The 12,295-nt window shown below is 40.8% G+C and overlaps 1 protein-coding gene across 4 annotated transcripts in view; it reads right to left on the bottom strand.

Annotated features, from left to right (window-relative positions):
- atp11b (ATPase phospholipid transporting 11B) overlaps positions 1 to 12,295 on the bottom strand; it is a 154,365-nt gene that overhangs the window by 21,158 nt on the left and 120,912 nt on the right. For 2 of the 4 annotated variants that reach the window (XM_060941174.1, XM_060941175.1), the window contains exons 28-29: positions 6,231 to 6,396; positions 2,301 to 2,386 (exon numbers count right to left, since the gene is read on the bottom strand). In XM_060941174.1, coding sequence (XP_060797157.1) covers positions 2,301 to 2,386; positions 6,231 to 6,396 — 252 coding nt within the window. The remainder of the gene's footprint in view (positions 1 to 2,300; positions 2,387 to 6,230; positions 6,397 to 12,295) is intronic. The other 2 variants (XM_060941173.1, XM_060941176.1) reach the window with 1 other exon arrangement.

Here is a 12,295-nt window from a genome sequence, read left to right as displayed (position 1 = left end):
CGCATGAAATTGTCAAAGTACAAGTTATTTGATCAAGGGTCAAAACTCTGGTAAAATTTTCACAAATGAAATTAAATCGCAATATGCGTATTACCATCATAACAAGGCCTTTTGCCAAGCTTCGAGAAATTCGTCCAAAAATTGTGAGAGGAGTTGATGTCAGAAGGCAAGCACACCTTCATGAAATTGTTAAAGTACAAGCTTGTTAATCAAGGGCCACAACTCTGGTAAAATGCAACCAAATTGAACAAAATAACAATATGCGTATTACCACCATATAACAATGCCTCTTGCCAAGTTTGGTGAAATTCCTCTAAAAATTGTGAGAAGAGTTGATTTCAGAAGGTGAACACCCTTCTCAGGACCGACGGAAATCGCCACGACATAATCCCCCTTTGGGCCTTTCAGCCAGCAGGGGATTTAAAAAAAAAAAAAAAAATCTGCTCCTCTAACAAATCTAGGTAGAAATCTCAGAGAATTGGTCGCTGCTGACAGGCTAAAGTCAGCTATGTGGCCCAATATCAACAACAAAAAAAAATTATATTTTGCATCTGGGAATAATTATAACATGTGATTGTATTTTTTGAATTACATTATATTTAGTGATATTTGCAATGTAAGTGTTTTTGTGTGAAAAAAATTAACTGAATTAAAATTAAATTGGAGTTTTGTGTAAGCTATGTACTTTTCCTACCATTTTAAGGGCCTTAGTTAAAAAAAGAAATAAATAATAATACTGGATATGCATCGATATTGGTTGAGACTCAATTTTTCAGTATCAGTATCAAAAAAAAAAAAAAAAAGTGGTATCGGGCCACCTGTAGTTACGACTGTAATGGCATTTTTAACCACTGAATCTGTTCTGAATTGCTGCAAGTTACAGAAGTTGAATAAAATATAGCTGTACAAAATACCTTTTATTTAAATTACACATAGGGAATGAAATGTGCATACAGGGACATGCAGGTTGGCTTGGGCAGACATGCAAGCATGACTACTTTTACCAGCTCGCTCACTTTTCTTTTTCTCAGTTTGATTTCCAATACTGATTTAACACACCCTTGTGAAACTCTCTCATAGCTGATAAACTCTTAAATTATATCACAAGAGTGAGCACCTGCAGTACAAGTGTGTTTGGATGCACTGGTCTTTGAAGCAATCCCCTTGGAAATTTACATACTTAATTTGTTTAAAACTTAAAATGTATCTTTCGATATTTTATACGGACACAAGTGTTGTACTGGGAAATACGCCAATCATATTTTTCAAACGAATTAGAGCCGGGACATCGATGACAGCAACCGTGACATATTTAAATAATATTGGCTGGCTTTCTTTCATGGTATATCAGATATATTCCATTCAGCAAGCATGATATTGAACTCGTACTTGACTTGTTCAATATCACGCTAGCTGAATGGAATATATCTAATATGCCACAAAAAAAGCCAGCCAATATTATTATTATACATACACATTCCTTTCGGGTGTTCAACGCGTCTTTGTCTTTCAAAATTCTCTCAAAATCTTCCATATTTAACAAAGCAAACCTGGTAGCCATGTTTGTTTATAAATTGTCACAGTTGCTCGCTAGCATGGAAGTTTTACGTCTTGGATGTGTGACGTCATGTCTTGACAACCATGCAATATTGTAAACCATATTCAACGCTCATTCTCCACTGGATAGTGACGTAATACACGTAGGATAAGCGATGTGCTAACAATACCGCATGCTATCAAACCAAATGAATGAAACCCGCTAGAAGGGAATAGAATACATATTTTTATTCCATCGAAAGTGTTCTGTATGTATAATAATTTCCAATCTTTTGTGATGTCACTCCCAGTGTTTTCCCGCTGACTCGATGCGCGCTGCCGAAATGGCAAACCGGTTCAAAATAAAAATTCTTTTGATTAACTTGCATATTTTTTGTGGCTGCGTCCAAAAATATAAAGACCATTACATGGCAGCACAAAGATATGAAGTTTATCTTCGTGTTGAAAAACATTTCACTCGATCACTCTGCTTATTTGTGTTCACAGCTCAAAGATAATATATAGTGTGTGTGTTTATTTTAAATAAACGTTATCTTTGTCCAAGTCATAACTTTATTCCTAAAGCTTCTAAGATAGCAGGAAGGGCTCAACCAAAGAAAAACACAGAAGGTAAAGTATGTTAAAACAGTATTGGAACACATCCTCCCTTCCCTTCCTCCCCCTTTCTCTGAATGCGGGTTAGCTGGGTTTGACCACAACATGCAGCACGACACTGAGGGGTTAAATGGCTCTTCCTACTCTACCTAATCTTGCCCAGCTGATTCTTGGCTCTGGAGAGTGGCTGCAGAGCGATGAAGTCATCACCTATTGCAACTCGGTTGGAGTACATCTACAAAGCGAGAGAAGGGGGTGAAAACACACACAGGATCAGTAAAAAGAGGACAAGGACACAGATGCAAAGCAATGTAAAAACACAGAGTTGGACATATTAACCCTGCATTCACACTGACGGTCTGTTTTTATTATAGAAAAAGGAGGCAAAGTGACCTGCAAACCTTATATTTTTGCAAATGAGAATCTAAGAAATGTCTTGATAAAGAATGAAGACACTAGGGATGTTCATTAGGAATCGAAATCTACCCCTGGATTTATCTAAAGCTGCTTTGTGACAAAGTTTATTGTTAAAAGTGCTATACAAATCAAATTAAAATCCACCTTGCTGGAGTGAAATTTTAAAGATTAAGCACAAAATTTCACAGTTGCATCCATCCAGTTTGTAATTAAATTTATTCTATAAAAATAAATAATTACACACCGATATCATGATATCTCAGGAAAGGGTACTGTGACCTTGAATGACAATAGTGATACATCTTAATATCGTCCAACCATTTTTTTTTTTAATATAAAGTTGCCATCAGATATTCCTTCCAACGCAAGATAAAGGAAAATTGTTGATTATTTCTAATAATTTGGAATGTAAAATAATATGTTTGAAGAAATATCCTGGGTTGGATTAACCTGTAATACACTAAATTATTGGGTGCATGCATCAATTACTTTTAAATATAATAATTAATAACAATTATTTAAATTTGACTTTAAAAAGATCAACCTGGTTTTTTTGCCAAGTTAACATATGACGCATCTACGTCCAAAACGTGCATGACATTTTCACGAGCGAGCTGCTACCCAAAAAACCATGGCAACAAATCAACAACTTCGATTCAGAAATGCCAACTAGTGACCAACGTACAGAGAAAAACACCACAGCTGTGTGAATGCAGGGTAAGACTGAAACATGCTACCAGGAAACAAACAAAACAAACAAACAAACAAAACACAAACAAACAAACAGAGACCTAAAGGGAAACACCAGTCACACCATCACACACAGACTGATAAATCAGTCTCTCTCTCTCTCTCTCTCTCTCACACACACACACACTATAAAAGCTGGACGGAAACAAGAAATGAACAGAGATTATCTAATACTACTAAAGTAATTGGAGCCTGAACAGATTTAAAGCCTCATCCAGGACTCACTGTAACATTTCTCTTACAGAGGTGTTTAAATGATAAACGTGAGCACTTTCAGAGTTATGGGTGTGAACTTGCATCAAAGAAATTGATGTGTGGTCATCCGATCTTTTTTGGGAGACTTATATTTAAAAGTTAGATATTACTTTATGCCCCTGCACATTCATATGATTATTCAAACTGCCAATCATGTGGTAGCAGTACAATGCAGTAAAAAAACATATATACACAGGTCAAAAGCTTATGCTAATGTTCACATCAAATATCAGAATGGAGAAAATGTAATCTCCATGACTTTGGCCATGGAATGGTTGTTGGGAGCAGTTTGAATATTTCAGAAGTCTGGGATTATCATCACACACAACAGTCTCTTGATTTTGTATAGGATGGTGAAAAAAAAGAAAGAAAAAAAAACCCACAAGTAGTTCTGTGGGCAGAAAAGCCTTGTTGATGAGACTACTCAGAGGAGAATGGCAAGACTGATTCAGGCTGACAGGAAGCCAACAGTAACCTAAATAACCCCACACTACAACCATGATGTGAAGAAAAACAGCTGAGTGAGCGAGTGATTTTTTTTTTTTTTAAAGCCATGTCAACACCTAAGGCTATTTCATGGCAAGAACATTTCTAAAATTTCTTAAATAAATAATTACAACAAATAAAGTTACATAAATGAACAAATAACTAAATGAGATGCTCCAGATACACGTGATAAAAATCCTAAAACCTTTTTTGGTGGCACCTTGTGAAAATCATCATCCAAAGTACTTTGAGAATAAAATCATTCCCTTGTGGTGTTGAGACCAGGACAACAAAGTAAAATAAGCTTGATTGTCAAAGATAACCTACAGAAATGGCATGATGATGGTTCTTCGCCCTTGAATAAACAGCCACAGGTGAGCCTTGAATGACCAGTACGACGCCTGGTATACACCACTTGATCATGTCTGGTGGGAAATGAGAATAAGCGTGTCTAATTGATGGCAGCGGTGATTTCATACAATTTGTTTTCAAGATATTCATCCCCATTCAGTCTGCCGCTTCCTTAAAATAAAAAGCCACCTTTGCTGTGTGGTGCAACAGGAACCATCTGCAGCTCAATACCTCGAAGACCAAGGAGCTGGTCATTGACTTTGGGAGGTCCAGACCAAGGTCACGACCAGTTCTGATCGAGGGAGTCGAGGTGGAGGCTGTGGATTCCTACAAGTACCTCGGGCTGTGGCTGGACAGCAAGCTGGACTGGACTTGCAACACCAATCACTTGTACAGGAAGGGACAGAGCAGGCTATACTTCCTGAGGAGGCTGCGGTCCTTTAACATCTGCAGGAAACTCCTGTGGATGTTCTGTCAGTCTGTGGTCGCCAGTGTCCTGTTTTACACCGTGGTGTGCTGGGGGGGCAGCACATCCAAGAAGGACACATCCAGGCTGGACAAACTGATCAGGCGGGCCGGCTCTGTGGTCGGCATGAAGCTGGACTCTCTGGTGACAGCGGCAGAGGTCTATGGACAAACTATTGAACATCATGGACGATGCCAGTCACCCTCTGCACACCGTCATCAGCAACCAGAGGAGCCTGTTCAGTGACGGAATGCTCCTTCCCAAGTGCAGGACGAACAGACTCAAAAATTCCTTTGTCCCTCACGCCATCAGACTGTACAACTCCTCTCTGGGGGGGAGGAGGGGTAACAGGAGGACAGAGGACGGGAAGGAGCAGTAGCCTAGCCTGACAATAAGCAATACCGGACAACGTGCAATACCGGTATAATGTGCAATATTAAGTGCAATATCTTTCCTGCTTCCCCCCCCACACACACTTACCCTAACCCCACTTCTCCCCCCTTCCCCCATATCTTATTCTTTTATATTTGTATATGTAAATACTTAATTTATTTTAATTTATCTAGAAGTTCTCTCTATTTCTTTTCTCCGTTTATCTGTAATGATGCTGCTAGAATCTTAATTTCCCTGAGGGAACCCTCCCAAAGGGATCAATAAAGTCTAGTCTAGTCTAGTCTAGTCTAGTCTAGTCTAGTCACCAGTGCAAGTCTAAGGCTGGGATTTTACATTCAGTGACCTCTTCAGCAAGGGCTCTTTCGGCCACATTACCTGCCTACTTATTACCAGCGAGGCCGACATGGCCTGGAAAACCCCCCACTTTTTGCAAGTCTATGGTACAAGGGTAAATCCTGTGCATCACAGTGTATCAGTTAGAGAACTCGGAGTTAATTCCAGCCCTGAGTGAGGCTTTAAACACTTATTTTTTACAGTAAAGAGGAACTCTGTTAATGGACCAGTTACTGCAGATCTTTATCTCGAGTCTCAGAAACAAGAGGAAAGTGCCATTATAGTTGAAGAGAAAAACATACCCACCACAATCTATAAAGTTTCCACAGGATGTGGTTTGTATACGTCAAGGTCATTCAGTTTCAATGCAGCTCTGTGAGCTGTAACTGAGTGTTATTGTGAATGAGGTCGTGAGTGAGTGTATACTGCTGACAAGCCATGCTGTGTTGTGCTGAATGACATGCTTCCTGTCTATTAGAGTCAGCTTATGCAAAGCTCAAGACAGCGAAACTGACTGCACATGTCTTGAAATAATGCCATTCATGCAAAACACTATGTTCAGTCCTGTTTTTGCTAGTTGTTACAATTGTTAGTGTGTTTCGACGTAAAGGAGGAAACGCACTCTGACCTGAGACTTCTGTGTGCTGGTGGGATGTAGGTGTCTGTAAAACACTTTCTTGATGACATCAGGGAACAGGCAGGTGATGACGACGATGATGATGGCAAACCAGGCTGAACCGCTGGACAACAGCTGGACAAAGACAAAATACATGTCCTGCGTGTGGAGAAATGGCCTGTAGGGAAGGAGGGGGAAAAAAAGTATTACGTTCTTGTACTAAAAATGCTCACATGCGCTCAAAGGAAATGTTAATGTAACTAACAGCAGCAAATTAACAAATGGTTAATACGGCCTTGTTCAACAACTACAGCAGCAAAAATCATACTAATCATGTTACAGAGCGGTACTCCAAGGAAAAGAATCGTAGGGAGCTCTATGCCACTCTAAACTCTGTCTATGGTCCTAGATCTAGATCTTTGCATCCAATAAGGTCCAAAAACGGTGAGCTCCTGACTGCTCCTGATGTTATCAAGGACAGATGGGTTGAGCATTTTAGTGATCTGTTAAACCAGCCAACTGATGTCGACTTAAGCATTGCTGATGAAAGAGACCAGCTCCCAATCATTAAATCAATGGATCGCCCAATTGAAGAACAAGAACTGGATCAAGCTCTAACAAACACCAGATTAGGGAAAAGCCCAGGTGCTGATGGAATCCTTCCTGAAGTACTTGTGTATGGTGGTAGCCACCTGAGGGCTTTTCTACTTACCTTGTTCAACATCATCTGGGCTTCAGAGATCCCCTTGGACTGGATTGATGCAATCATTGTCATTTTGTTTAAAAAGGGTGACAAAAGTGAATGCGGATACTACAGAGGCATATCCCTACTTAGTGTTGCTGGGAAAGTCTTTGCTGATATCATCCTTCAAAAGGTTGCAACTTCTAGCGGAATTAACATACCCGGAGTCCCAGTCAGGGTACCGTAAGGGACGGAGTACTATCGATGGGACTTTTACGCTTCGTCAGCTGATGGAAAGAACCAGAGAGCAGCGCAGTCACTTGTATATAGGCTTTGTGGACTTTGTTAAAGCGTTTGACACGATCAATCTCGAGCTACTTTTCATCATCCTTGGCAAACTAAGCTGTCCATCAAAGTTCACAAGAATCAAGAAGCCATATACTGATGTACATGCAAGACTCGTTATTGACTGTGAGTTAACCCAGCCTCTTCAATACAATAGTGGTGTTAAACAAGGCTGCAAACTAGCACCTGTGCTCTTTGGCATATATTCAGCAGTGCTACTGTAGTTGGCTGTCAAGGATGTCAAGCACAAATGTAGTATACAGATTAGATTCCGTTATGATGGCGATCTCTTTAATATGAGCAGACTTAAGGCAAAGACTAAAATACTAAGAGTACATCAGGGAGGCCCAGTATGCTGACGACATTGCGCTATTCAGCGATATGCCAGAGGGCCTGCAGCTGCTTCTGACATCCTACAACAACTTGGGAAAGCGCATGGGCCTGCGTATTAATACAACCAAAACAGAAACCATGTGCATTGGTAACGCAGCGGATTTTTACATAGATGGTACTAAATTAGCCAACATCGCCTGCTTTAAATACCTCGGCAGCTATGTCACCAGCAGATATTAAATTGGGCCAGAGCCCTCCAGAGCTCAGCTCCGCCTCCTCGCCTCGGCAGTACAGCCAGCAGGAGCTGAGCTCCCTCTGCTTCAGTGTTTATAATATAATACTTTTATTCATTTTCATCTATTCTAAAAACACCATCAATATGAGAGTTCATCGATAATGATTTAGACAACAAAAAATAAACTAAAGTGAATTACACCCATCAATTTAAAAAAACATTTTCATTGGAATTATCATTGAATGTACATGCGCTGCGAGAATGCATGACATCACACAGCATCATCATACGTTTAATGTTAACGTTAATGGACTTCAGAAATTGGCACCACTGTTTTCTATCAGTCCGTCATATTTTACGAGGATTTATGTCGTACGAAGTTGTAACTATCTGCTAAACACGATGCCTTAGCAAAGTAGACAGAGGTAAGTCAAGGTTCTTTTGTTTATTTTGTCTTTAGTTGAGAAACTTTCTCAGGCAAAATATACTAGTGCAGCAGATGACATAAGTAACGTTAGCCAACACTGACAGACAGGATGTTAGTGGAAAAATTCACGCCTCCATTTGCTGAAGTTCAGATCTTTTTGTCTGTAGTTCTGTCATATTTTATCTTCATTTACTAAGTTGTAGCTGTTTTCTGTGTGTTTTTAGCTTTTAGGTAAATATCAGAAAATTGAGTTAGCTAATTTAATGGATGCCCGCTAACCTGTCTGTGCGCATGGAACACTAGCAAACCTCCCTCGTGATGGTGAGAACTGGCAGCCTGGACTTTTCCATTGGCTTGTGCGCTCAACTCCCAATCCAATGTTGCTTTGGTCGGCCAAAGTTATGAGGTTGCTGTGGGGTACTAAGACTAGACTAAATAACAAAATTAAATGATTCAGACATCCCTAGTCTCCCAGACGCTCTGGGAGTCTCCCCGGGAGCATAGAGACAGGAAAGGCAGGAGAAACCTGATCTAAGTCCTATTTGGAAATTTGGAAATTAAATTGTAATGACTGGCTATTGCTGATATGTGGTTTGATGATGTGACATGTAAGTTAGTTTAGCAAACAATTGATTTGATTGCTGTAGATTTATGGTGTGAGATGTAAAGAACTATTGTTTAATATGTGAATTGATGGTGTGAGATGTAAACAAGTAATGCAAATAATAATGTAAATAACTATTGCTAATATGTGAATTGGTGGTGTATATTGTGAATAAGTTTTATAAATTACAGTCTAAATTGATGGTGAAATGTAGGCTTAATAAGTTACCAATATGTGCATTGATGTGAGATATAAATAAGTAGGCCATAAGTTGATAAAATATGTATTAAACAGATGGTGCGATAAATAAAAATGTTTTGAGAGATATTGACCACTGTGAGTGAAGAAGGGCTCCCCCTCCTTACAAAAGCCAATTTAACCACTGGTCACCAGTGACTGCTCTATGCAGGAGGAACTGCCATCTCGTATTCAGGCGACATCATGTGCATTTGGTCGATTACGGAAGAGTGTGTTTGATTCTCATGACCTAACGGTCTCAACTAAAATCAGTGTGTATAATCAGTGCCTAATGCCTATTCTAATGTATGGTACTGAGACGTGGACTTTATATCAACGTGAGGTTAAGCAGCTTCGTACAATACAGCAGCACCATCTACATCTTCTTATCTTAAAGATTAAATGGGATCATTCCGTCAGCAACGAAGATGTGCTGAAGAGGGCGGGGGTCGATGACATGGAATTGGAGTTAGTGAAAAGTCACTTATGGTGGTTCGGTCATGTCTGTCAAATGAATGACGGCAGACCAGCAAAGGAACTCTTATATGGTGAACTGGCTCATGGTTCTCAACCAACAGGACGTCTTAAACTTCGCTTTAAAGACACCTGTAAGAATGCTTTAAAGTGCAGCCGTTTCTTAGACGTATGGTAAACTTGGGTGGAAAACAGACAAAAATGGAAAAAAGTTAATAAGTTTAGTGTGCAACTCCTACTACTTGAAGAGAATCGCAGAGTACGAGAAGCACAAGGAAAGGAGAAGAGAGAAGAAGAAATGATACTCTACTGTGTTTTTACCCATTTTTGGGCTCAGGCATCAATATAATCCTGCTACAGGCAGTTAATGAGGTCATGGTAATGTTGTTAAAGCACTTAAAGCTCATAGGCAACGGTTTTAATTTTATGTACATTTGAAACTTTATATGTTAAAAAACCCTCCGTAATTTCCTTCTGGTCCCAAGAAGTGTTGTTAATAAGTAATAATTAAAATAAGTTATCGCGGATCGTGGCGAATTTCTGTCGGCTATTTTCATGACCACTCAGCGCGTGACGTCGTTTAAGACAAACAAACCGCTTGAGTTGAGTCCACTTCCATGCATTTTCATTGCCGTTCGGCTTGATTGCAGACGTGCGTTCGGGAATTTCAAAAAAAAAAAAAAACATGCCTTATTGTTGTGCAGTGAACTGTAACAACGGGACCGGTTCAGGAAGAAGTTTTTCCGAGAGAGGAGAAGAGGCAGAGAGAGTGGATTGGCTTTTTCCGGAGGAGAATAGGTGGAACGAGAGGATTGGCTTTTTCCAAAAAGGAGAAGAGGCGGAGCAAGTGGGTTGGCTTTTTCCGGAAGAGGAGAAGAGGCGGAGAGAGTAGATTGTGTGCGTGAAGCAAAATCAAGCAGTCAAAGAAGAAACGGAGCAACAACGCTCAAGCAAAAAGGAGAAAATTGGAGGTAAACATTTTTACTTTTGCTTGCAATTGACAAGTCAAGAATCCTGAGGGATCCTGTACAATCATTGTGGAAATGAGACAAAGGGATATTTCCTCGCTCAGAGTAGGCTATAAATAGTATAATGCCGTGGATGGCAGGCTAATGTGGCCTACCGGCGCACTATCAAGTAACCGTTACCTATATCCACTAGGGAGGGCGGTTTAATTATCCTTCAAAATTTAGTATTACGACGAAAGTAAGAATTTATCATAATTACCAGGATAAATCGTTTGGGTGCGAATCTTGTTGAGGACTGGGGTCACCGCGATCAGAGTTGGCCGAGCCCGCACAGTCAAACCAGTGAGCCACATTCACCGATTGCTTCGCAACGGCCATAGGTTCATACATATATGGTTTCACCTCTCGATATTCAATTTGGAGAGTTCCTACTTCAAAATCGCCATCGCTTTCAGACATTTTACACAACCTCTCACGACCAAAGTCTGTACACATGTGCTTGGTTCGCAAGTAAAACACAGAGCTGCTCCCAGTCTGTTTGCCTTAAATGACGTCACGACGACGGTCCCCTGGCGGTGAAAGTGCGCATAAGTGAGATGTAAACAAGCTTCGGAAATTGGGCAACACAGTATATTTTAACTGTTTTATTAAATTTTAGGGTGCAAATTAGACACTAATGCCGCTTTTCCACTACAAACGCGGCTGAGCCGTGCCGTGTCGAGCTGAGCGGGGCTGTTGGAGTTGCATTTCGACTACAACCGCGCTGAACCGTGCTGGCTGGAAGTGGGTGGACACATTGGGTGGAGTTAGCGAAAGTGGGTGGACGTCATGTGATGTCGTTAAGCAGCGCAAACAGTGACATCAGTGACAGTGGCGGAACAAGTCAGAGCCGGGCCGGGGGCGGGGCAAATGACCGGACCCTTTATTAAAGCTTATCATAACATCATTTTAGGCTACAAAATGTCCGCAACTGCGGTGTTTACCAATTTCAACACTACCGGGTGCAACTATGTTATTTAGTACATCAAGTCCTTCAAACGAACATGTAACTCAGAAACAAAAAACATTAGGATACTGTACATGGCTCATAATAAAACATCAATAGCCTATACTGCGCACATTATTTGAAGGGCATACGAATGAGCGCTCAGAGGTTGCAACAGTGACAGGAAGAGTCAGAAATAAAAGGAGGGCGGTGCAAACCTCACTGAATGCACTGTGTTTACCAATTTCAACACTACGGGGTGCAACTATGTTATTTTGTACATTAAGTCCTTCAAACGAACATGTAACTCAGAAACAAAAAAACATTCGGCGACATACTGTACATGGCTCATAATAAAACATCAATAGCCTACTGCGCGCATTATTTGAAGGGCATACGGCGAGCCTTGCGCTCCGCGAACTCGTCCACGATGCTCTGTATGTCACTGATTCAGTGAGCTTTTAAGTGGTAGTCTCACGACCCGAATAGTAAACAATAAACATGGAGGACATGGAGTCGTTAGTGTTGCTGGTCTTGGTGCTGTGGCTTGACAACGCCAACAGATACTGGCAAGAGCGTATAGATGAGGCGAGGCGCATAAGGCTTCAGAAATTCTCGTAATTCGTAATTCTTCTTCTTCCGGGTTTGCGGTGTTTACAGATCCCAGCGCGCTCGCGGGGCGTGTGTGGGCATGTGAGGACACTCCTCCTCACCAATCAGTGCACAGGGGAGTGTCTGCTCACGCCCCCAGCCTCAGTCAGCACGGTTTGGCTCGCTTCAGCCCCAC

Source organism: Neoarius graeffei, chromosome 15 (genome assembly GCF_027579695.1).
Source record: "Neoarius graeffei isolate fNeoGra1 chromosome 15, fNeoGra1.pri, whole genome shotgun sequence".
Classification (NCBI taxonomy): domain Eukaryota; kingdom Metazoa; phylum Chordata; class Actinopteri; order Siluriformes; family Ariidae; genus Neoarius; species Neoarius graeffei.
This window is presented reverse-complemented; position numbering and strand designations above follow the sequence as displayed.